The sequence below is a fragment of the Protomyctophum parallelum genome (genome assembly GCF_964188405.1).
Source record: "Protomyctophum parallelum genome assembly, chromosome: 8".
Classification (NCBI taxonomy): domain Eukaryota; kingdom Metazoa; phylum Chordata; class Actinopteri; order Myctophiformes; family Myctophidae; genus Protomyctophum; species Protomyctophum parallelum.
The window spans coordinates 24145090-24171826 of NC_139703.1; the positions used below are offsets into that span (position 1 = coordinate 24145090).

Genomic DNA, 26737 nt, shown 5'->3' on the forward strand with positions numbered 1-26737 from the left:
TATTTCATGATTTGATTAAATCAGTTTCTCTCAGTGTGTATAATCCCACTTTTTCAACCATACTTTTTTTTTTTTTTTTTTTTTTTTTTTTTTAATATATATTTTTTATCCCACGATTTTGTAACCCATTTTTCACCCCTGTGTCAATCATCTAATGTGATCCTGGGCTCTACACACCCTCCGCCAACCTGGGGAGAGCAACAGACTTAACTCATGCTTCCTTCATGCTTGAGTGTCCAAGTTGCTCCTTTACACCTGACAGGGGGGAGTTTCCCTGGTTGGACATAGCGCATGGAAGGAACACGTTATTCCAACCAGTTCCTTTCCCCTCCATCAGGCGCCCCGGCTGGCCAGGGGGAGGCAGTTTAGAGACCAGGATTACTGCATGTTTTTGTGAGGGTATCTACCCTAGGGGACACGGGGAGAACATGCAAACTCCACACAGAAAGGCCCTTTCGCCAACCCCGCCTTTGGGTATGGGCACTGATGACGCAGAGGAGGAAACACGACGCCAGCACCCACAGCGCCCCGAGCGGGAATCGAACCCAGGACCTTCTAGCTGTGAGGCGACAGCACTACCAACTGTGCCACCGTGCCCCTTTTCAACCATACTCTTGACCTTGTTCTGGTTCATGGCTTTGGAATTGACCATCATATAATTCCCACACAACCATATTCTCTCTGACCATTATTTGATCACTTTTGAATTTACATTAGTTGATTACTCACCATTGGGACAATAATGTCCTTGGTAGAAGTCTATCCGATGCTATAAATAAGTTCAAGGAAACAATACCATCCGCGATCAACTCTGAATATTCCAGTTAAGGGGGAGTTTTTCGTTGCCACTGTCGCAAAATTGCTTGCTCAGGGTGTGATCTCTGTCGGTTCTCTGCTCTACATGTAATGTGTCTTGAGACAACTTTGTTGTGATTTGACACTTTAATAAAATTGAATTGAATTGAGGGTACCTACCCAAGGGGAGAACATGCAAACTCCACACAAATACCCTTAAGGTATGGGTGCCAATGACGCAGAGGAGAGAACATGCCCACAGTGCCCCTGGCGGGAATGGAAGGTGGTAGCTTCTATCCAGCTGTGAGACTGCCGACTCGTGCAAACCTATTTCAAACTGTGAGTCAACTAGTCTATACAATTGAGACTCTTGAGAGTCCATGTATTAAAGGGATGACCATCTCTTGTTACTCTCTGTACACTCCTGACCGTATAAAAGATAAGTTTTAATTCTGACGGCTGAGTCCTGCATCTTAATCTGTTTACTTATACTTATAGTAACGTCAAGAACTTCCATAGCAGTCCCCAGAGATAGTCATTCAAAAAAATTTGCATCAGTTTTGGTACGCTCTTAACTTGTATAGTATAAAGTATAAAGTATAAAGCTTCACTTAACTTCAAGTGGCAAACTGATCTGCTTATACCATCACATGTATATTTTCTCATAATGTGCCTGAATTACTGAAATAGGTGTGGAATTTGACTTGGCTGTGTAGAATCTCAACTGCCTGCCCTGTCCCAAATGTTCCTCATGCTGCTTTTATAAAGCAATCGATCAGCAGAACGAACACACAGAAACATGTCCTGGAATCGGTCACGCTTTGGGGTTTTTCCATTGTTTCACAAAAACCGGAGCAGGATTTTATAAATTGGTGTTGAACGGATGCCTTTAACGAGCCAGTAGGCTTAATTGCAAACAGGTTGACCGTGCGCTTCCCTCTGCCTGGTTGTGCATGTGGCGTGCAATAGAAACCGCAAACAGACGATGAAGAACGTACAACCCCCCCCCATCCCGTCCCGTCATCACCCCCCACCACCCAGCCAGCCAGTCTCTGATGCACAACCTGGGTGGATCCGCGCGTTGTTATCGGGGGCCCCAGGATGGATGCTTCAGAATACGTTTAATGACAGATCTGCGTCATTGGCGTACAGATAAATGCCATTCATCCCCTCCCCCGCCTCCAGCAACCCCAACAAGGTCATGTTCTCATTCATCCAGGCTTGAAAGTACACTTGCTCAGAACCCTAAAGGATGACCTAATGGCGCTGGCGGCTGCCATCGCCACTCTCGCAGGAGTTAATAGGAACAGCATGCAGGCTCTGGAAAGGACTTGTGCCTCTCTTTCTTTCTACAGCCCCCCCCCCCACACACACACACACACACACACACACACTCCCCCAACCTTCGGTGTCCCGGCAACGTCTACAATAGAGAGCCAAAAACCATCATCTCTTACATTTTTTTTACACTTTTCTCCGAAACCACACAATTTCCCCTTTATTTTCCTCATTTAGATGTAACCCTACAAATGAGACCCGGGAATGAAGAATGACGTAATGTCAATTAAAGGTTGCTCATTTCTTTCGATCGTTCTATGACGATCAGCACTGCAGACCTGATTGTCGTCGTGGCCCCCCAAATAACAGGTTGTGTGTCTATTGAGCTCATATAACAGTCAGTGTTTTCAATATCCCCACATAGCCTGTTTAACGTTAATGCCAGAAGGCCTTTTGTAAAGGGAAATTGTAAAGGGACATCTCATTTTGGAACGATGCACCTCAGTGGTTCCAGTCATAACAGCGATGTTATAAAGCTGGATTTCCTCTCGGCGCACATTTTGACAATGAACAGCTGAATGGCTATGTTGCTGGCCCTGCCTGTCTCCTGACCACAGGTCGCTCGCTGCTCATTTATTGTCTGTGCAGCCATAAAGCAAAGTGAACTTTGTTGGCCGGCGGTGATGGATTTGAATGAAATACTGTGAAATACAATCAGACGTCCCTTTGAGTGTGTGTCCAAATCACTCTGAAGTGGCGTTGGAATGTCCCTTGTAATGTGTGAGCTGTATGACAGTTATTTATCAAACGACTAATCCACTATCTGGGCTTTGGATCAAACCGCGGAATGATGAACACCATGGGACCCTGATGAATGATGCAGAATCCAGCACTGGGTTCCTCTCAATGATTTCCACCAAAACCGCTCCTTTTTTTGAAGGGCGCTAGCACCCCCCCAACTATTTTCTTGCCTTGAGAGCCCATACATCCAAACAGAAAAGTCCTATCCGATTGCATGATTAAACGACGTTATGCAATGTTAAACTCACTTTGACACTCACTGTATGCATGCGCATACCATAGATCCCATAGATATACTTAAATAAAAAATGTGTAGGCTACGTTTTCCACCACTGCAGATTAGCCACGCTTATAGTGCTATACGTTTGTGCAGCGGCTGCACCAATAGCGTATAGTGTACAATACTCTTTCACAGGGAAATGCACAATATGTTAAATCTGTCTGTCAGGTCGCCCGTTTGCCCATTCATGCCCATTCACATCATCAACACGATGTCGGCAGGTTCTGGTTACATAAGGGGTTCCTGTAGTAGGCCTAGGTTCTGGTTACATAAGGGGTTCCTGTAGGCCTATCTCCAGGTTCTGGTTACATAAGGGGTTCCTGTAGGCCTATCTCCAGGTTCTGGTTACACCAGGGGTTCCTGTAGGCCTATCTCCATATTTGCTCGATTGATAGTGGGTGCTGCTGGGTATTGCAGTGCAGCATGATGGATACTCATGGGCTTTCCTGACTATAATTTGGGAATGCTATTGCTTTTGTATACTTAGAGCTTCTTGCATGTGCTTATTGTAATTGTTTTTTTGTTTAGTTTTTTTAAACCTGTGGTATATTGTTAGAAAGGCCTAAAAAGTGACAGGGGTCGGAAATTGGCCTCGGCTAGAAACCGCACATACAATGCAACTTTTTCAAGTTCTTATAACTTTTTTGTGTTGTCCCTGTCAATTGAACAAACGGGTGGGGCATGTATACCCAACTTGTATCGTTCCCAACTAACATTATTCCCGACTTATGTCTTCCGACTCTTCCCCGAGTATTTCTTTAATTAAATGTAACATGGATGGTAGGAAGGTTTTTTAATAGCAAAGGACCGTGGTTCTTTAATGTTATTAAGATTACAAGCTTCAATCAAAAAAATGAAATCTTCCCTCTCCATATCAACATGATGTAAAATGGTTAAAATAAATATTTATTTGAATTCTCTCAGATTTCAACTTTATATCACCTGTTGATTGACAGTAATAAGGCGTAATGCACAAAAAGAAATAAGTCCTGTACATACTGTAATTAGAGGAGGATAGAGGAATAAATCATATATCGCTACCCTCCAAGCATAACATTGTGTTGCAGCAGCATTGGACCAATGGAGATGTTAGTCATTATGGTTTCGATTACACATTTTGTACTTTGTGGTTTCCATCTTTTCCATATGGTGAGAGAGAACAATGTTCAGTGCAAAGCATCTAATGCTTAATTTATGCTCCATCGTGGCGGAAAACAGCCGATGTACAAACTCCCAACCCCTTGCAACTGCGATGCGTTCTGAGCTTGTAAATTGTCCATTTTCTGCGCAGCACCGTCGTGCGACAAAGTATAAATTGGGCTTAGCTTGTACTGCAGTTATTGCTGCCGGAGAGAGAGAGAGCAACGCGTGAAGTCCTCTGGAATGTCCATCTCTTGCATTTCGATGTGGAAATAATTGGTCTACGCTAAAATGCTGTGATTAGTGGGAGAAACAAAAGTAGGCCTACAGCGTTCATGTAGGATAATACAAAGGAAATGATCTCTGTAAAGCAATAAGAGCTATTTCAATAACCAAAAAAAACATGGCTTTTAAAAATATCGAGGTGAAGGCACATGTGGATAATGATAATATATATACATATCACTTTTAAGTAGAAATAGAATATGCTGCACTCCACTGAAATAAGAGTCATTAAAAATGTACCTGCAGGCATCGTAGAAACATCCAGATGCGAAACCATTTGGTACATCAGCGATACATAATGACACCGGAAAGCATTTAGCTCTCTGGTCTTTGTCAACTGCCTTGACAATAAGTCACAAGGTCCATTTTACGTGGAAAGAGAGTGTGTAAGAAAGCTGCCAAAAGATGGTGTCCATTGAGGATTGTATTGATTCTCGACATGTCCCGGCCTAATACACACAGAGCCAGCTGTACAGCAAAGACCCCATTACCAATAGCAGCAGATGGGCCAACCTGTCTGCCCCGCTGCCTGCCGACTGGAACTGCTTGCTGTTAGAGCCTGATCTGTACCGATGCGAGGGCATCGTCTGCCCCCCGCTGCACAGCACCATGGGAGCCTGAAAGGAAGTGGGCCTCTTCTGCGGCCGGTCGGGGCTCGAGCCGTTGGTTGGCCTCTCTCCGGTGAACAGCAGTGGGTTCTTCCTATGGTCCAGCTCCATCTTGAAGAGTTCGTACTCCTTGTGCGGCAGTTTGATACCCAGGGCGGTGCACCCGTCCGTGGGCGTCAGGTCCTGCCCCACTCCGACCTCCCAGCCGCCCGCCGGACCACAGTTGCCCGGCCTCGTTCCGTTCAGCACCTTGGCGGTGGCCTCGTCCAAGGCCGTGACGTTGACCCGGGTCACCTTGAAGACAAACTCCGTGGCCCCCGCGACTCGGACGGAGGGGTTGCCCTGGGCATAGTGGCCCGAGGCCCTCAGCGTGAACGTGGGCTGCGAGCACTTAGGGTCGGAGTAGTGGCGGTACACGCCCAGCCAGGCATGCGTGTCGGGGTCGAAGGTGAAGTCTCGGGTGAGGAAGAGGACGGCGGGGCGCGCTTCGCAGCGCTGGCTGACCCAGCGTCCGTGCAGAGCCAGCGCGGCCACGGGAGCACGGGGCAGCAGAGGGGCTCTGTGTTCGGAGGAGCGGTACACCAGGGCACACGCCGCACAGGGATGGATGTGATGCTAGGGGGGGGGGATATCAGGGTAAAGAATGATGTTATTCTATTTTATTTCAGACACTTTGTCATCAGAGGAATCTGAAGTCTAACGGGCACAAATATGCTGAAAGACAGGAGCATTTGCTAGTTGGCGCCTAGATGTTTTGGATTTCTGTTAGCCTGTCATGAAGTAAGCTCCATAATTGGCCCCTCTGTGTCAAAATGCTGAAGAAGGTACAAGACAAATCAACAACTTAGCAGTTCTAAAAGACATGTATAGAGACTGGTAGCTTTTCTTGTGTATTGTGGATCTATTTCACAAAAGGGTCTCTCACCATAGCATTCTGCAGTGGCTGCTGGTACCCTGTGGGCCTGTAGTGGGTCCTCTGCGTCCAGTCGGTGTGCACGTCCCCCAGGAACAGCTCCTGGACCTTCCCTCCATGGCCGCGGTGCTGGTTCTCCACTCGGATCAGCCCCATTTCCACCATGGAGAAACCCATTGCCGCCAGACAGGCCCGGCCCGCGCGCACGTTGTACAGCTCGTACAGCTTTCCCGGCGCCATCTGCGCTAGGGCGGCCAGACTCGCCGCGCAGGCGTCGGGGGGCAGCCGAGAGGCGAGCTTCCGCGCGGCCAGGGGGCCGCCGCCGTGGACCACGATGCCCACCTTGCTGAGGTGGTGCTCCGCCTCGGTGCCGCCGCGGCTGATCCAGGACGCCTGGCGCAGGCGCAGCTTCCCGCGGATCACCAGCGAGTAGGCGGCGTCGGCGCAGCCGCTGTCGGCGTAGTAGTGCTGCAGGGCGCGGAACTGCCGGCTCGGGAGGAAGGTGTAGGAGCGGGTGAGGAACTCCGGGCCGGGGCGAACCTCACACCTTGACCACAGCGGGGGAGAAGAGAGGCATAACGGTTCAAATGAAATGATCAATAACTGGTCTTACGTTAGTAAAACTGGTCTTACATTTAGGTAAGACCAGTTTTTTTTGGAGTGGTGCAACCACTCCAAGGAACAGCAATGTCCGTGTTCACCTACTGTATGTGACTACCTATGTGACTATGAGCACCAGTATGATTATGAGTACCAGTAGGGGCGCTGTTGTGCCAGAAACGGAGAGAGAGATAGTGCTGCACTGTTGCCTGCTAATGAGAGAGAGAGAGAGGGGGGGGGGGGGGGGGGGGGGGGAGTTGCACCACTCAGTTCACACGGGTGTGATTTTTTTTAGTTTATTTGAGTACTTCCAGTTTCCAATACGTTTACTTCTTACTCCACTATGTCTCGGATTCCAAATATCGTACTTTTACTCACTACATTTTTTTGAACTCTTTAGTTACTGTCAGGGACCAGAGTTGGTCGGCAAAGAGAGACATCAGGCTTCTTTGCGTGGTTTTCTTATAAAGGTGTTTTTGTCTTTTATTTTCCACATGAAACAACACAAATAAACATTATCTCTAGGCCCAAAATAATAAAGACCAGCAGAACTGAACTTAATTGACATCAAGACTGAGCTATAACCAAAATGACACATGAGGGGAACATACGTAGTAGGTGATTAAACCACTATTGACACACAGGGGAAGACAAATAAACAACATGTAAACATACTACAAAGAAATCACTACAACTTAATCCACTAGAACACATCACTGACTCATATAAACAAAAGAAAATACAATGAAACTGAAAGAATATCCTCAAAAATCATAAATAAATTCAAACATAAAGCCCTGCCCATCCCCATGCAAAGGGGACATATGGTGCAGTCCAATTACCCAGCTCCTTATAAGCCAATCTGAAGCAGCTGCTCCTTTCTTTCTGTGGCCAAGACATTTAAACTCCAGCACTCCATTTGAACTGATACTCAAAACAAACAAACAATGAAATAACTCCTGATGAAACAACTTGGCATTGACAAAATATAACTTAATGGATGTGTATTCCAGTCCGTAATTTCATCACCACAATTGCAATAAACAGTGTGTCATTCATTCAAGTCCTTTACGTATGTAGATTGTAGTAGTGCTGAAAATAAATATAAGCTAAATTAAACCAAAAAAGACAAGTCCATGTCTTACCAACTTTGCGTGGCCATCATGTGTGGCCATCGCAGTTACTACAGTTACTTTGTATATTAACCACAATACATTTAGGCCAGTTGCAAAAATATACATTTGCCTCTTGAAATGGGACATTCTGCCTAATGACTACTTTCTACTTTTGGTACTTTTGGTTTTCTGACATTCATTTTCATTTACTTTAAAAAAATATATATATGACCTCAATTACACTCACACAACCTGAACTTTTAACATTCCGTGGATTTTCTGTGGTCTGGGGTTTTCTCTGTGTGTTCTGAAGCCTTTTGAGGTGCAATGAAAACAGGCAAAATCATATAAGTCATATATGGGATTTGTGGACTGTTATATCACAGTCTACAGTACACTCTACAGGCAAATCAGAGCAATTTGTTTAGCCTAAATATTCATAAAACCCCAGACCACAGAAAATCTACTGAATGTTCAAAGTTCTGGTCTTTTGGGTGCAATTGAGCTCATTACAAAAACTTTATTTTTGATGTCACCAGATCTTAAGTACATTTTGATACCAATACCATACTTTTACTCAAGTCAATTTGGAATTCTGGACTTCGACTTCTACTACCACAATGGTCTACAGAGGGTGGTTAAAACACCAGGACTGTATACATAGGATAGGACTAGGAAGAAGCCGTATAGGATCATCAGGGACCTCAGGTATCTGCTACCATCAGGGAACCAGTGCACACGGTTCTAAAGGCACCGCTTCCACCCATAAGCCGTTACATGTATTCATGTTTTAGGTTTATATTTTACTTTACATGACTGAGAAAGGCTCAGAGTGCAAGCATTTCATTGCCAGCAATGACTGCTACTGGCTTTATTGTTTAAAAAAACTAATTGTTGTTGTTGACAAATGTTGAATTCTGGGTTTTAGGCACCTGTTGTGAACATGCAATCATTGTCTACCATTCTAACATGGTCCCTTTCACTTCCTCGTACTAGCCCAGACAAATATATTATTGTCACAAAATAACAATAAGTACATTGCTGGTGGTACTACAACAACAACATGGAATTTAGGGACGATCGTGTTGATTGGGTTAGACACAATAGTCTAACCGTTAGACCACTATTGTTTGTGAATGGGCTCTAGTATGCACACAGAATAACTCTTCCTCTCCGCTTCCCTACTTTCTTCACACAGGTGTTACCAATGATAATAAATAAGGTTCTGTTCCATTTAGTGTGCAGTTGGTCTCGCGTTACCAGACCGTTGCCTCCGCGATTTCCAAACGCTTCATCATACAGTCTGGGCCAACGGAAGAGGTCTCATGAGTATGCGATAAAGCGGAAGTGGAGCCTCCTCGCCACTTCCGTTTCGTCTTTACAGTTGCGCACATTTATCTTAATATAAATAGAAAACATCTTAACTAAGCATATATAGCTTGTTGCTTAGCAGAAAAGGAAATAAAAAAGATATTTCCGTGAACGGAAATGGCAGCTTCCGTTCATACTCAGCTCATGGGGGCTATAGTCCCAGACTCCATATATAGCATTCGGAGATTGTGGAATAGTTGTCTGGTAACGCGAGACTAGTGTGCGAGTGGTTCTCAAACTTTTTAAATTTCAATAACTCAGAGCGTACAAATGGAACCAAATGGATTTGGTTCCATTTGTACACTCTCAGAGTTACACACCCGTACAGGGTCATTTGGTCAGTGAGTCAACAGCAGCACCCTGTCTCTGTTTGGCCAGAAGGGAACAGAGCCTTCATTAGTGTCAGCGGTAACACCTGTGAAGGAAGTAGGGAAGGGGCCCAAGTTATTTCCGAAATGGCATGTGTGCATAGAGCACCATTTGCAGAGTAATAATAATCTTGCAGAAAAAGCCTTTCTCAAATGGCGGTATATATATACGGTACATTAAATTCACCTCGTTGACACCCAGGTGCCGTCCAGCCTGGGTGGGATGTCCGCCGTGATCCTCACCCCGTCCCGTAGGTGGCGATGCTGACAGTACGGCTCCCGCTGCGCGCTGCTGCTGCTGCTAGCGCTAGTGCTGCGGTTGGACAGTGAGCTGTGGGAGGCTGTAGGGACCTCCCATAGTCTGCTCCCCGTTCCAGCCACGAGCACCACTGTGGGAGAAAGACAGGACGAGGCTGTCAGTAACTCGGTACGCTTAGTGGTGGGGAAAAAGCACTCGCATCTGTTTCTCGAGTAAAAGTATCAACACGGCAATGTTGAACTATACTCCGCTATGAGTAAAAGTCCAGAATTTGAAATATACTTTAATATACTTCAAATATCACTTATTTATTTTGTTTTGTTGTGATAATCCTCCCTACTACAGTATAGAGTGTGCTGACCATATAATGAGTTCCTCCCTGTCCCCAGTGAGCCCCTGGGGTAAAAATAAAAAAACCCGTAGGTTTCGTTTTTGGCTAGGTGGCCAAGTCTTCATCCAATCAGGATGAGAGGGGCCTTCCGCCAATCATGATCGAGTGGTGTGCGTGCTGTTGGCCTGCCGCGTGTCCCTCCACTGTAGTGCGTGCATGTAAACATCTTGTTACCAGTACAAAAGTATTGGCATCGAGGTGTACTTAAAGTACCAAAAGTGCTCACAAAATGTCTACTTTTGGTAAAGTGGTTAATGTATGTCTTGTCTTGTAATAATAATCTAAATGCACAACGTAACTATAGTAACTAAAGCTTTCAAATTAATGTAGCGGATTAAAAGTGCACTATTTGCCTCTGAGATGTAGTGGAGTAGAAGTAAAAGTAGAAATGGAAATACACAAGTAAAGTACTCAAAACTTTTAAGTACAGTACAGTACCTAAGTAAATGTATTTAGTTACTTTCCACCACTGTTCAGTATATGGCAAATGTTCTCAGTCATCATTATCTACAGCTCCAATCGGATAAACATTTTAGATTCCATCATGGCTGACTTTTGGACTGTGCATGTGTGTGGCGTTTATAAGAAACAGAAATACAAAATGATATAATGCTTCGGAGATGATTATCAGCGCCGTCTGTCAGAAAGCGAAGGGGAGCCAATAATAGCTATGGGGGGGGGGGGGGGGGGGAACTACTCACCCCGTCTCCTCTGTACATCTAAACACTATTCTGGTCGACTGCGAGCAGTTTGGAATGTTGTGATTTGGGTAAATTGTCCGTGTAATGAGCGGTGAGTGGATGCTATAGGAACCCTAACCGTGTATACATAGCAGTGGAGCAGGACTCGAGCCATGGACAACACAGAGAGCAAGCAGCGCATTGGGCTTGTCAATCCTATCGGCCTGCAGCTGCGAGTCAAAGAAGTGACAGCTTTTGGGGGGGCAGTGTGAGTGCGTGTGGGTGTGTGTGTGGGTGTGTGTGGGTGTGGGTACAGCTTGGGGTTTAGGGGTAATCTGTGTGGTCAGTGAAAGTCAGTTGGCATTCCTTGTATGTGGTTTTGCACGCACGCGTGTGCGTGCGTGTGCGACTGTGCGTGCCCGCATATGCATGTTTGTGCACATTTCAGCGGCCCTTGTCTGTGTGTATAGGTGTGTAAGATTGCATATTTTGATTTATACTAATAGTTTTGTCGCGACCGTAGGTCGCAGATTACTATGAACACCTTGTGATAAGCTCCATATATGGCCGTCTCCATATATGAAGATCACAACACTGACCTCATCAAACCCTGGATAGCCATAGATGAGAAGACTGGATCATCACCTTGATCTGCATATATGGAGCCGGCCAGCAACTCTACATCTGACCTCAAACCCTTACATCTCCATATATGGAGCTGACCTGTTCTGACATTCCATAAGTTGATCCTTCCCGGCCCGTCCTTCCTCTCCGATGTCTCCCTTTTGACTGATACCTGTCCATTTAAACTCTAGACGGGCCTGCCCCAAAGTTATTAGTGCAGCCGCGCACCCTTAGATCTCCATATATGGAGCTGACTCGTTCTGACATTCCATTATGTTGATCTGATCTCATCAAACCCTGTACACTCAAGACACGCTCCATATATGGCCAAACCTCATCAAACCCTGTACACTCAAGACATGCACTTCCCCCACTGCCACCCTTAGATCTCCACATATGGAGCTGACCTGTTCTGACATTCCATATGTTGATCTGACCTCATCAAACCCTGTACGCTCCATATATGGCCAGCACAGAATGAATTCCAATATGCTGACCCCTCATGCCAAAGCGCCAGTGCTCGCCCAGCAGCCTGCCGTCACGAGATGAGGTCGCTTCTCTTAGCTTCGTCTTACTGGTATATGTTCTGTTTGTATGTGTGTCTCTGGCTGTCATGTTTGAGCATGCATGAGTCGTACTTCTGTTGTCAGCAAGGGTCAGTCGGCTGACCAAGCCAAAAACATCTGTTGATAATATGACTATTTATACCCCCCCCCCACACACACACACACACACACACACACACACACACACACACACTGGTGATGAGGAACGGTCTCGTTCACTGTAAGTCTTTCCAAAACGCGCTGACAGTTAAACCTAATCCAAATGAAAACATTATTCATTCCGCAAGGCGCTTATTGATCCGACACATTGCACATCTGCAGTCCCTCTGGCTGTCATTAGCTATAGAACCACACACACACACACATCCTGGTGTCTCTCCGCTTGTTTCTATAGCAGGGAGAACGTGTCCCTCTGACAGGACAAGGCCGGGATATCAACGATCCGGTTTCACTTGCAGACAAAAAAAAAGACTCCCTGATTGGACCCTCATGGTCACTACCCACTGGGGGTCTCGGCACGAGTCGGGCTGTGTGTGTGTGTGTGTGTGCGCACGTGTATGTTCGTGCACGAGCAAAATGGTGACTGTGTGCAGATATGTGAGTGCATCTGTGTCAAGTTTTTGTCAGTGTTTTGATTTCATGCATAAAGATTATGCGAGTGTGTGCAAGCGAGTGTGATGAGTTATGGCTTCAGTCTGTCTCCTTTATACCAAACGTCACAACAGCAACAGAGATGAGTCCTTGCAGACTTCTGTATGTTCTCTGACCTCTCTCTCTCTCTCTGTCTCTCTCTCTCTCTCTGGCTCCTGTCTGCTGCAACATAGAACATTGTGGATCCCACTGTTGTTGAGGGCAGAAGCACTGTAATTGGCCCACCACCAACACCACCACCTGAATTTGAACCTGCATTGCAGTCTCCCTCACTGGAAAGCAAAGATCTACCACTCACCCAAAGGGAAATCCCCCCTCGGTCAAGGGAGATATTACACTGGCTTTCATGCAAAAACCTAACATGGGTTTGATCTTTGGTGTATTTATGGCCATGGTAAGGACGTGTGTGGGACTTCTGTGTCTGCCCATATCTCTAACAATTGCATCTCTTATTCAGACATACAGTACTGTATATTGGTATGACTGCCATAAATTGACAATATTCTAGCTCTGGTCCAGAGCTTTAGAAGGAGTTCTCGTGAAGGAGAACCTTTTTTTCTCCCCCTATTTTAATATTTCTCAAATTAATATATTTTCTTTTTTCTTCTCACATGCTTTCGTTTTATTTGCTTGCTGTTATCCTTCAGAGTTTTTTTTTTCATCTTTATTTTTAAACCATTCACATGTGAAGCACATTGAACTGCACTAGTTGTATGAATTGTGCTAAATAATGTTTGATTGATTGATTGATTTATTATATAAAGCAATAGGGAATAAATTCTCCATCCTTCCTCACTTTAGCCCTCTCTCCCTTTCCCCTCTCACTCTCCCTTTCCCCTCTCACCATCTCCTTTCCCCTCTCACTCTCCCTTTCCCCTCTCACCATCTCCTTTCCCCTCTCACTCTCCCTTTCCCCTCTCACCATCTCCTTTCCCCTCTCACTCTCCCTTTCCCCTCTCACTCTCCCTTTCCCCTCTCACTCTCCCTTTCCCCTCTCACCATCTCCTTTCCCCTCTCACCATCTCCTTTACCCTCTCACTCTCCCTTTCCCCTCTCACTCTCCCTTCCCCCTCTCACCATCTCCTTTCCCCTCTCACCATCTCCTTTCCCCTCTCACCATCTCCTTTCCCCTCTCACTCTCCCTTTCCCCTCTCACCATCTCCTTTCCCCTCTCACTCTCCCTTTCCCCTCTCACTCTCCCTTTCCCCTCTCACTCTCCCTTCCCCCTCTCACCATCTCCTTTCCCCTCTCACCATCTCCTTTCCCCTCTCACCATCTCCTTTCCCCTCTCACTCTCCCTTTCCCCTCTCACTCTCCCTTTCCCTTTCCCCTCTCACTCTCCCTTTCCCCTCTCACCATCTCCCTTTCCCCTCTTACTCTCCCTCTCTCCCTTTCCCCTCTCACTCTCCCTTCCCCCTCTCACCATCTCCCTTTCCCCTCTCACTCTCCCTCTCTCCCTTTCCCCTCTCACTCTCCCTTTCCCCTCTCACTCTCCCTCTCTCCCTTTCCCCTCTCACTCTCCCTTTCCCCTCTCACACTCGTTGGGGCTGCAGGAACTCATCATCACGGGCAGACAGCTTTATGAACGTACTCCAAGAGGCCTTTCCCTTGTTTGTCTCGTTTCACCCCTCACCTCACGCTGCTCACAGGGGAGAACGTCACCGACCGAGCCCTCGTTTCACCCCTCACCTCACGCTGCTCACAGGGGAGAACGTCACCGACCGAGCCCTGTGTAGCTGCACTGGCTGAACTGGGAGTTGGTCGCTGGACGCGTCAGCTGCTAAGACCCAGGCTCCGCCAAGTACAGTTTCGGTCAGAGATCACATGCGTGTGACGTGCTCACACAGAGAGCCAGGTTCGAGCATGCATGGTTTGCGGTGTCACTTCGAGGACGAGGAGCACTGTCTCTGAGTGGGAAAAGCGGAACCGGAGGTTTACTCGGAGCTGTCCAGTGAGTGGTCTTTCAAAGGCTGAGAGGGGGGGCTAATTGGACAGTGTTTCCTTGGGCTTGTCAGTGTCGGAACTAAGAGGGATGTTTCCTGTTCTCTCGGCTGTTTCTGTATACCACTTTCACTGTCACTCACGCAGCTCTGTCCCACTTTGTGCACGCACGCACGCATGCATGCCTGCAAACACACGCACGCACGCACGCACACACACACACACACACACACACACACACACACACACACACACACACACACACACACACACACACACACACACACACACACACACATATATACTACAGTATATGTGCACAACCATAACTACACACACATACATGCCCACAAACAAACAACTGAGCCATACAGTAACAGTACATTATATAGTCACCATAAATCAGACTTATTATCCTTCAAGCATTTTCATTTACATCCACTTGATCATCACGTTTGCATTTTTGGGAGGCCTGATTCCCAAACAACACTAAATCAGAATTCATTAATTTCCACTGAGTCATCTGATATAAGGTCTGTTTTGTGTTATATTGTCTTTCTGCTGCATGCTGCCTGAAGTTCTGCTCATACGTATACATCCTCTCACACAAACCAAAAAACTAACTCAGGTGCCCGCCAGTAGCTCACCTGGTTGGAGCGTGTATGCCCCGTAAATAACGCCATATAGTTCTTCCTGCAGCTGCTCTGGGTTTAAATCCAACCCAAAGCCATTTTATATCTGCATGTCATCCTTTCTCCCGCCTTTCCTGTCTGTCTCTCTCACCGTCACTATCAAGATTAAAGCAAAAATACAAAAGAATAAAAGGAAAACAAGCTCTAGTGTGTGTGCGCGTGTGTGTGTGTGTGTGTGTGTGTGTGTGTGTGTGTGTGTGTGTGTGTGTGTGTGTGTGTGTGTGTGTGTGTGTGCACGTGTGTGCGTGTGATGAGGAGCCATTTTAAGTTTTTAGTTTTTAGTTCTGCCAAAGTATTTTTCTGTAGGGTGTTTCCTTGAAGTCACTTGCCATCCGGGCGCTCTCTCTCTCCCTCGCTCTCTTTTGGATCTCATTCCAGTCGGGCATATGGTTGCATTTACGAAAAGAGCACTCGTAAAAACAGAGCTTAGTAAAACAAAAAGTGCTCATCGCGGGGTTTTAAGTATTGCTCTATAAAAGAGGCTATATTCCAGCCACGAGTGATACAACTGTACTGTAAATGTATAAATGATACTATTCCAAAAAGGAGACGGGCCCCATTTTACTGACGAGCTGCGGGGGGACTATTTGAGTTGCTACATTTCATACACTGACAGTGAGATGCTGGGAAAAGAAATGTAATTGGAGTACCAGAATCCAAACAGTTCCTTGTTGCTCCCCAACTAATTCTCAATAGAAATTCTATTGTATAGGCAGCTTACATGGTAAACGGAACACTCGCCCCCAAAACACACTCGCCCCCATTGTTTCAGCGGTTCAGGTATTGGTTTTTACTGGGGTTAAGGTTATGAATAAGGTTATAGGATTATACATAGTTTAACTGGAGGTTGCGTTCAGGAATATCTGAGGTCGCCGGATTTGACCCGGGGCGAGTGTGTTTTAGGGTGAGCGTTCTTGGGGTTGTTCACAACCCTCTAGGCAAGTTATTATTATAATTGTGCTTTTTTTTTGTTTCATTATCAAGAGCAAAGGGCAAAACACATAAAGAGAAGTAGTGGGAAAGCAACAACTTAATGGAATATATAATATGCTTGTCTGTAACTGAGACTGAGATTTGTACACTCTCTGAGTTATGGGGGTCCGTGAAATTAAAAAAGGTTCGAGAACCACTGCACACTAAATGGAACGGAGCCTTAATTAGTATCATCGGTAACACCTAAGTATACGGATGCGGCCCGGAAGTAGGAAGAGTTATTTCTGTGTGCATACAGTATAGCCCATTAGAGACGGTTTCCATCGCCTCCTATACTGTAATTGCATTGTCCTCCCACAGGGGGTCAGCGCAGCAGTCAGTGTGACCTGTGTGTGGTCTGCTGCAGTCGGCCCTATCAGCACTCCGAGCGCCTCCAGTGCCACTGGCCGGCCAACAGCTTCAACAAGCCCGCATGTCTGACTGATGGCCAGCCAAAGTAATCTATCTGCATCGGGGGCTGTTTCCACACATATACACATACAAATGTACGCATGTGCGCGCGCACACACACACACACACACACACACACACACACACACACACACACACACACACACACACACACACACACACACACACACACACACACACACACACAGGGGACATTGATTTATAGAAGGGATGCCATTTATGAAGGACCTCCGCCATGCTGTGTGACTGTTTGTTTGTTGTTTGTTTGCGCTGGTGATTAGGGTTTTGGCAACTCTCACTCTCTCCTCTCATGTCCTGTCCGCACATAGCACCCGAGTCAAACTGCGCTTTTATGTACCTCTCTATTTGGAGCAGTCGCTGTGCAAACAGGAGGCGAGCTCCCCAGCCACTTTGAATTCGCCGGCCACATCTTCAAAATGTACCAAAAGTAAGAAAGTACTCATTATGCAGAATGTGCCCATTTCAAAGTTTTCAAATTACTCAAGTAAAGTACAAAAAACCCTCAAAATTGTACTTAAGCACAGTACTCAAGTACTTAGTTATACTGTCCAGCACTGGTACTGTAGTTGGGCAGTGAGAGACCCCTCTGTCAGCCACTCACGTTGCTCCACCAACACGGTAGAAGTCTCTCACCTCTGAGGGCGTACAAATGGAACCCGTCCATTTTGTTCTATCCGATAGACAAAATGAACACAGAGCTGACAGCATGTACGATCCAATAGTCTGTGTTCATCCCAATGTGCATCCTGTGTTGTTGTTTTCTTTTTCTTTTTTACTACTTCCTGCTCCAGGTTTATACATACGATTTAAGACCCCGGCATGGTGGTCTGCTTCTGGGCACCGTTTGCAGCAACCCGCTGTCTTTCTCCACGTTCACAGATCCCTCTGACTGCCTCAGCACGGCAGGACAAAATACCCTCCCCAACTGTCTGTGCATTATTTTTATACATGCACGTACACACACATGTACAGTACACACACACGCGCACGCACGGACGCACGGCCTGGTCCTTCCTGGACGCTGTGCAGTGGCGTGCACAGATAGACACTAGGGGATGCTAGAGCACCCCTTGCCCTTTTCCCTCTGGACAAAGGTACCCTTTTTGAAAAAATAAAAAGGGTTTTTCTTTTACAGTGTACACTGTACACTGTACAGTATGTGGACCATGGTGACATTGTCCAATTCTTGATAAAAAAGCTTCTAATATTATATTTAGGTCCCAAAATCTATAAATCTCACACTATTAAGGCAACCGGCCGGTTCCACGCGCTGCACAAGGTGCCCTTTTTTCACTTGAGCACCTGCCCCTCTAAATGTCTGTGCACGCCACTGAAGCTGTGCCTTCTTCACCCTCCCTCCCTCCCTCCCTCCCCCCAGGCTTGATTAGCCCAGCACTCCCCCTGATGAATACATTGCCCTGATGTTTACGCCTCATTTCTCCTGGATGGATTTCAGATTCCTCCTCCCTAGCTGCCCTTTTCTCTTTATTTCTTCATTCTTTCTTTGTTAGCTGCGTTTGTTTGTTCAGTGTGGCGCGTCTGCCGGTGGTTGATGTACTGTTAGTAGTGTATATATTCGGTGGGAATGAGAGGGAGAAGGCTTCTTGTAAAATGACCATGAACTCTCATAAGGGATGATTGATCAAGGGTTCGAGTGTGTGTGTGTGTGTGTGTGTGTGTGTGTGTGTGTGTGTGTGCATGCGCCATGTTACGTGTATCATCCAATTAACACTTTTGTGTGTTCATTCATAGTCATAAACTTATGTGTTTCCTTCTGCAAGTCCTGTATACATTCAAGTCTGTTGTGCATAAAAGTAATAATAAACTTTATTTATAGACTAGTCACTAGTGTGCCAGTGCCAACATGTGAAATAAAAATCACACTTGTGTGAAGTGAGGGACACCTGGTAATATAAGTGCCCATATAACAAACATTAAAAGTCCATGGACTTGGCACTCTATGTTTGTTTAAAGTGCCTTAATAAAAACGTCCATATAGGCTGCCATATATGACATAATTATGGCAGATCAGCTCCCCTCAAAAACATAAAAACAAAAAGTAAAAGTCCTTTTGAGTATTAAGAAGAGATGAACAAAGGAAACACTAGAGTGTAGGCATGGTCAGCACACATGTACTGCTTCAATACATGCATGTGTGCGTGCGTGCGTGTGTGTGTGTGTGTGTGTGTGTGTGTGTGTGTGTGTGTGTGTGTGTGCGAGTGTGCGTGCGTGTGTGCGCGAGCGACTGTGTGTGTAGGTTGAGTAGAAATATTAAACGGTACAGTAACCTTTCTATCCATTCCACATGTTCAGTTGGCTGCAGTGCTGCGCTCACAGCTGTTTTTTCAGACAAACGCAACAGGTCGAGTTGTCCTCCAAGATCTCCCCGCGTCGCTGATGTGAGATGGGCTGGATTTACGTTTCATAATGGGAGGGATCTCGCCGCCCACGTATTGGATGGATAAAAATGATTTCAGGTAATCCTCGCAGGGGAATATATAGCTCCGTTAAATCATCTCCTTCTTTTTCTCCTCTCGCAGCATTAGCTCTAATCCCATATGAAATATGACTATCTATATATTATATGTTGCTCCCCTGCTTATGGATTGTCCTTTTGTTTTCTTTTACTCGGTGAACATCTGCACATGTCTACTGACCACAATGAGGAAGAGACAGATAAGGATGTTTCTTTTACCAATGGAAATGCTTTTAAGAAAAGTATTTTTTATCCTCGTTAATACTATTCTTCTTATTTAGATGTCAGTCTGGATCATTACTTGTTATACCCCAAAATGGAGCTGAGAGGAGAGCAACAGCATAGAGGCTATGCGCGTGACATCATCATCATACCCGGAAGTTATGCGGGAACGCCCACTGAGTGGCAAAAAAACTACTACTCTGGCCTTGACAGGCCCATACATCCAAACAGAAAAGTCCTATTTGACTGCATTAAATAACTTCAAACAACATTAAATTATCAACTTTGTCACTCACTTTGCACACACCTCTGTAGCAGCCAACGCCTACAAAGTAAGACTTTAGAATTGCTACACCTTGCATCGTTTGCTACAAAACATAGGTGTGTCAATCAGTAAACCACAAGTACTTATTAACATTCATCTTAAACTGCAGGGTGCACCAGTCAGTGGTTAAAAAAGCCTTGTCCTCCAACAACCATTTCTTTTCAGTGACAATTGTATTGTCCTGTGGTGTATATATACTGTCTGTACCCCACCCAGAGCCAGGGCCAAAGAAATGTATTGTCCTGTGGTGTATATATACTGTCTGTACCCCACCCAGAGCCAGGGCCAAAGAAATGTATTGTCCTGTGGTGTATATATACTGTCTGTACCCCACCCAGAGCCAGGGCCAAAGAAATGTATTGTCCTGTGGTGTATATATACTGTCTGTACCCCACCCAGAGCCAGGGCCAAAGAAATGCAAATACCTCTTAGGCCTGTTCACTATAGAAACCTATACCTCCTTTGTCCTTTTGCTTGAACCAAGAGACGTCATCCTTGGAGACAGCAAAGTCAAACCCGGGTCAGGTGAGCATAGGAATAATTCAAAGAACATGAACCATGTTGTATTATTATTATTCCAACCCCAAGCCCGCCCGATCCCCCCCCCCCCCCGTCCGTCCGACCCCGTCCCCTAACCCCCTAACTTCTCCTAGTAGTCATATAGAAGTGTCCCCCTGTCCCGCGGGGGCAACGCATGCCTGTTGTGTTTTCATCACAGTTTTAAGCTGGCTAATCCGCCGGCCTCGTTTATTTGGACAAGGGATCTAGAGGGGTTTGTCCAGTGAGCCCTCGCTGCCAGTTCCTCCTGTGGTTTAGCAAAACTCTGGCTCCCGTTCGTTCAACAACAACAACCGTGTCGTTTCTCCTGCTGCGTCTCACACTCTCTGCATTAATAAAATAACCAACGGGGATCAGGGCCGTCACCTCTCATAACACCACCCACCCAAAACCCCGCCCTGCATCGCCAAACCTACAAAAACACTGGCAACACGTACCGATACAGTGCCCGTATTCCCGTATATTAGCCTATGGAAAAGTACTGTAAGTTCACGATGTTATGCTCCGTAACGATGCAGTAAAAAAATAAATCTCCCTCAGACATAATCTAAGGATAAAACTAAAGGCAGTACAAGTAGCCATAGGTGCATGCAATTTTAAGATGAACGTGACTAATGATTGACAGTAATAAGTCACCATTCTACAGTAATATGACGTAGCCTATATACCCTGCTGTACAGCAACTACCGTAATAGCCCGAGGATTAATATAGGGTCTCATTCGCACTAATGATGATCACTTGTTCCATGTGTAGTTGTCAATAGACTGCCTCAGCGGTCGGTAATATGAACCACATCATAACTACGTGCTCTATAAATCACAGAGGGTCAGTAAGATGGACAATTTTGGTATTTCCCCCCCCCTATACAGTGTAATTATTCCAGGCTGTGAGACAGTAGGAGAGTATACGGAGAAGATGCGTGATGCTAACGGCACCTGACATTGTATTGCGGCGCTCTCTCTCTTCTCGGGCGCCCGGACAGCTGCCTGCCGCCACAGTCGGAATGGAGATAGCAGACGGGAAGGGAAAGTTGATGGTCCGCTGATGTTTTTAGAGCTGAGATTACAGCCGTTTCACCTTAATCCATTTTGGGCGGGAACCCCCTTTTTGGTGTTAGCATTATGCTATGCTTTAGCTATTGGAAAATAGCAGATATACAAGGTCATAGCGAGCTTGTAGGTCTGCTATTTTAGAAAGAACGACTGACATAGAAACATAGCTTTTTCAGAAAACTGTCATTTTCAAACAGACATTTTTAGAATCTGATCTCAGGTCAAAATGGGTTAATCCAAAGTCTTGTCTCGGGGGGGGGGGGGGGGCGTGGGTGGGGGTGGGGAGGTTTTTTTTGGACGAGCCAGCGGCTCAACGGGAACATTTTAGTGGGGGCCAAATGGGAATAGTGCATCCAAGGTTTTAATTTATATGAATAGGATCAATGTGTTTCTTTTTTTCTCTCGCTCTTTCTCTCGGTTTGGAACATATGGTCAAATGAGGTAGTGATAGGACACGGTGATCCATTTTTCCTTTCTAAAGATCCACCACATGCAGCACATTCTCATATTTTTTATGTAACCGTCCTTCGTCCATGCAAAAGAGCGGCTCAGTTTTGTCTTCCTTACAAACTCCCAACAATGGAGATAGTATTCTACCAAGACTGGAATGTCTACAGTCTAGAAAATCAAAGCAAGCGCTTCCAAAGGCTTACGTAAACAAAACATGAAAATAAAAAAGCATTGACCCTGTTCCCATCGTTACAGAAAAATGACACGTAAAGCATTGCCCCCAAAGTCTTGTTATGTCGACAGCACTATATAATTGCATTGTATGTAGTCATAGCACGACATAGTATAGCATAGTATAGTTACTATAGTATATATGTATAATTTATATGTAGGCCTATAGTTTCATTTCATTATATAGATATTCACTGTTACGTTCTTAGCTTACGCATGTTTCATGATAAATGCTTTTTATGTGATGTATTCCCATGCTTCTTGCTTAATGTAAATCGCTCTGGATTAAGAGCGTCTGCTAAATGCCTAAATTGTAAATTGTAAGTCTAGCTCCATATTGATCAATATTTTGACATATCCAGTGTACTTAACTTAAGCACCAGCTGAAATGTTCAGTGTGTGTGTGTGTGTGTGTGTGTGTGTGTGTGTGTGTGTGTGTGTGTGTGTGTGTGTGTGTGTGTGTGTGTGTGTGTGCGTGCGTGCGTGCGTGCGTGCGTGCGTGCGTGTGTGTGTGTGTGTGTGTGTGTGTGTGCACGCGCCTGTCTTGTCTGTCTGTCTGTCTGTCTGTCTGTCTGTCTGTATCTGCGATTAATCTTGCAAACCCCCGGGATGATTTGTCTTGTGCATGGTGCCAGTAGGGCCAAAGAAGTAAATCCTTGAATATTTTTTCCACATAGTTTTTTTAATAATGAATTAATAATCTAAGGCCCAAACCACACCAATGAAACTATAGTCACGAATCCTTGCAACAAAACAGTTTTAAGGACATAACCAGACAACTATTCCACAATCTGCGAATGCTATAGAGTCTGGAACTACACTTCCCGAAATCCGAATAAATGTATCATTTCCGTTCACAAAAATATATTTTAACTAAAAATACATTGCATGGATGCACCTGGGACGTATCCTCAGTGATGTATCCCAAGGTCATTGGGGTTTCGGGTCTCTCGAACATCATACCCCTCACTCAGGTGACCCAGCCCGGGGTGATCAAGTCCTGACTTACGTCCCCAGTAGCTACCCTCGATCAGTCATTAGGGCAAGACCAGGGCCGCTCCGGAATTTATACTCTACCGGGACTGGGAGGATCAGCAATCTGGCACATGGAGAGACTAGGCTCTGTGGGTTGACTCCTGTCCGGGCCCCTCCTACGTCTCTCCAGGTCCACTCCTGCTCTCACCAGGCCCAGGACCTGTGCGTTGCACCAGACTCCCAGCACCAGGCACTTCATTCAGGAGTGGTGGATTATAATATCTTTAGAGCTTATTTTTTCCATGTCTGCTAGTGCTAAGCAACAAGCTAGATGATTTATTTATATTTGACTCATGATAGACTCATGATTTTACTCATAATTGCGAGAGGCAACAGTCTGGCAACGCAAGACTAAGGACATACCAATGCTCCTTGCTCCTTTTTATGTATGTTGATTATCTACATTTTTATCCCACAATTGTGCAACCCATTTGTTCCCCCAGTGTCAATTATCTAATGTAATCCTGCAGCGCTCTACACTTCCTCTGCCAACCTGGCTGTGGAGGGCAGCGGACTGACCTCATGCTTCCTTTCCTTCTATGCACGAGGAGTCCAAGCTGCTTCTTTTCACCTGACGGCCGGGGACACGATTATGACAAAATAATTGCGACTATAGACGACGATGTGATAACTTGTGATGATGTGATAACCTCCGTGCTACTTGAGGGGTTTCCACATGGATCCTTACGGGTCCGTGATCATAACAGGGGGGTCCTTGAAATGTAGAGGGCAGAAGCACTGCTCTATACAGCCCATATAGCTCAGATGAACATCTACACTACACAGTACAAGCTCAGAGTGTGTCGCAATACAGCCTGTTGTCACGTGTTGTGAGCTTGTGTGTCCATCTGCTGTTTTCACAGAATGTCGATGCTAGGGTTCACATCATGCGAGTGGGGGTCCGGGGGGATACCGTCCTTGGGGAGGGAGGGGGAGGCGTTCCAAATGGACCTTTATAGGTCTGTAACTCTTGAGTTATGCGGGTCCTTGGGAAGAAAAAAAAAAGTTTGAGAACCACTGGATTTAATGAACACTCCAGGTTTCACTGTGTGCACTGGTTACGGCTGTCACGATTACACATTTAACGAATTGACGAATAAATTGACACACGAATAATCGCGATTCACGATTTAATTGCGTTTTTTTGGCATAATTGAACACTGGGACATTATGAACAGAAATTACATTTCAGGTTACAGGGCAGACAAATAACTGAAATATACCAAGGAATTTCTGCCATATGTTAAAAAATAAATAGCGTGTGGTGCGTTGTAAACTTTTATGCTATGGACATTTTTCAACGTGGACACGATTATGGACAAAAATTATTGTGATTATCTCAAACAATCGAGATTAGACGATCATGTAATGGTTGTGACAACCCCATATGCACCGGGAAGCATGGGCAGATGCCTCCTGCTGCCACACCACGTGACCCGTCCAACATCACCCTAACCGGCCCTGACGGCCAAAACGCTCTGCGCCCACACTCGCACGCACACACACATACACACGCACGCACGCACACAATCAAGGCTACATTGGCAGTACAAGCAGCCTATGAACAGCAGCCGAACTATAGGGTCAGTAATGGCCGTCTGCTGTTATTCTAGCCATTAACATAATGGCAACATTAGTTCCAGGGCCATGCTTCCCTGCTCCTAGGGAACCATTGTTTTTTAAAGGCACCACAGTCCACAGCCAGAGACTTTCTTTTTTTCTTTTTTTTAAGGCTCCTTTTTGCTCGTCGCCCAATCCCACAGAGACTTTGAAGATTCACAGAGAGAGAGAGAGAGAGAGAGAGAGAGAGAGAGAGAGAGAGAAAACAGAGACACTATTCATAAGTCTTGTGTTAGCACAGGTTATGTTTTTGTTTTTAAGCACATCCGATTCCAAACATGGAATGTTTTGCAAATTGTCTGAATTGAGACAAATGACTTAATGGCTTCCTCGTAATTCAGAGTTTTTCTTTTATAATCCATTCCTTCTTTTTTTCCCGTTTCTTCTTATATCCTGCCATGTGTTCCCTATAAACTCAATCACCAGCAATTCAGCTGATTTCTCACATGAGAGAGAGAGAGAGAGAGAGAGAATAAGGCTGGATTAGATGAGATGAGATATACTGTAGATAAATGAATGCTGCAGCCATGCTATTTGAGATTTGACAATACATTTACTTTTCATGTCGCACATTTCATATTCTTTGATTGCAAGCAAAACATTATGTAGCCTATATGTGCAGTATATATGACAGTAATGACACTTTGTAAACCTTCTCAAATAAATCACCACGATCACCACAGTCACACAGTTGACTCATTAAAAAGTACAAATAATAATAAAAATAATAATAAATCATTAAAGTCATAATTGCTAATCAAAATATTGATGTCAGTGGTTCTTAATTAAAGTGGCGTCCATGGAGGGACCAATTCCTTAACGAGCTCTTCATTTTGTTGACTAAAAGGTTTTTGATATTTAGTCGACTACTAAAACAAATTTTTGTCTGAAGACTAAATCAGCTTTTTCCGTCAAAATCCACTGAGATTTGACAAAATGTTTGATATTTTTGTCGACTACACTCAGACTAAACTATTTCAGATTACTAAACTAGGACTAAATTAAACTAAATGGTGTGTTATTAAAAAATAAATAATAATAAAAATAAAAAAATATCAGAATTTTCTGTCAAAAATAAAAATGTGAAATGTAAAACGTTTGAGCACCACCACCACCACCGACCGACCGACGTAGATATAGGTGAGTGGCACAAAAAAAACACCCAGCTGTTCTTCTGGCATCAGTGGCGGCATGCACTCACCTTGACAGCTCCATAGCAGCCAGGCTCCCTTCAACAGGTGAGCAGAGCGTCCACTTGACATGGTTCCCCTCGTCCGGTGCACACTTGCACTCCTCTCCGAAGAATTAACGCACGCTTTATTGGTCCAATTGGCAAATCCAAGCAGTTGGAGACTATAATATTATTAGGCTTCCTCAGTAAGAGTTGGTCATTTATATAGGAGATCACCCAGCGTGTGTATAGCTACAACATGAGCAGAGATACATATACATATACAGCTGTCCTGTCCACGTATACTGTCCAGTTTTAGTGTTTAGGCGAGATGAAATCCTTTGTGTCCAAACAGAGCTGCGGTTCCTTCCGTCTAGCCCAGCTTCTTGGCTTCCATGGTCTGATAAGAAACTAACTCCCTCAGTCAGATTCACCCGCTTCATGCAACTTCTCCACTCTGGTGCCTTCCAATAGTTGGAGAGGATAAAAGAGGTTCCTCTCCCTCCCTCCCCCTCTCTCTCTCTCTCTCTCTCTCTCTCTCTCTCTCCCACACACGCACACACACACACACACACACACACACACACACACACACACACACACACACACACACACACACACACACACACACACACTCACATGCTGTACGTGCACCAACCTCACTATATATCGCTGTGAATTGTTCCACTCTACATGCGCTGTGAAAGTGTGTGTGTGTGTGTGTGTGTGTGTGTGTGTGTGTGTGTGTGTGTGTGTGTGTCACTGTGTACATGTGTGTGTGCATGACTGCATGTGCATGCATGTGCAGCAAAA

General features: G+C 45.3%; 1 protein-coding gene across 1 annotated transcript; it reads right to left on the reverse strand.

The window, feature by feature from the left end:
* Nucleotides 1-4047: 4047 nt before the first annotated feature.
* apcdd1l (adenomatosis polyposis coli down-regulated 1-like) lies at nt 4048-26435 on the reverse strand. The gene is made up of 4 exons (XM_083771461.1): nt 25955-26435; nt 9742-9943; nt 6113-6647; nt 4048-5802 (listed from the first exon to the last, which is right to left on the reverse strand). The coding sequence occupies exons 1-4, from the start codon at nt 26013-26015 to the stop codon at nt 5029-5031; spliced, it is 1572 nt and encodes a 523-aa protein (XP_083627587.1). The 5' UTR covers nt 26016-26435; the 3' UTR covers nt 4048-5028.
* Nucleotides 26436-26737: the final 302 nt, after the last annotated feature.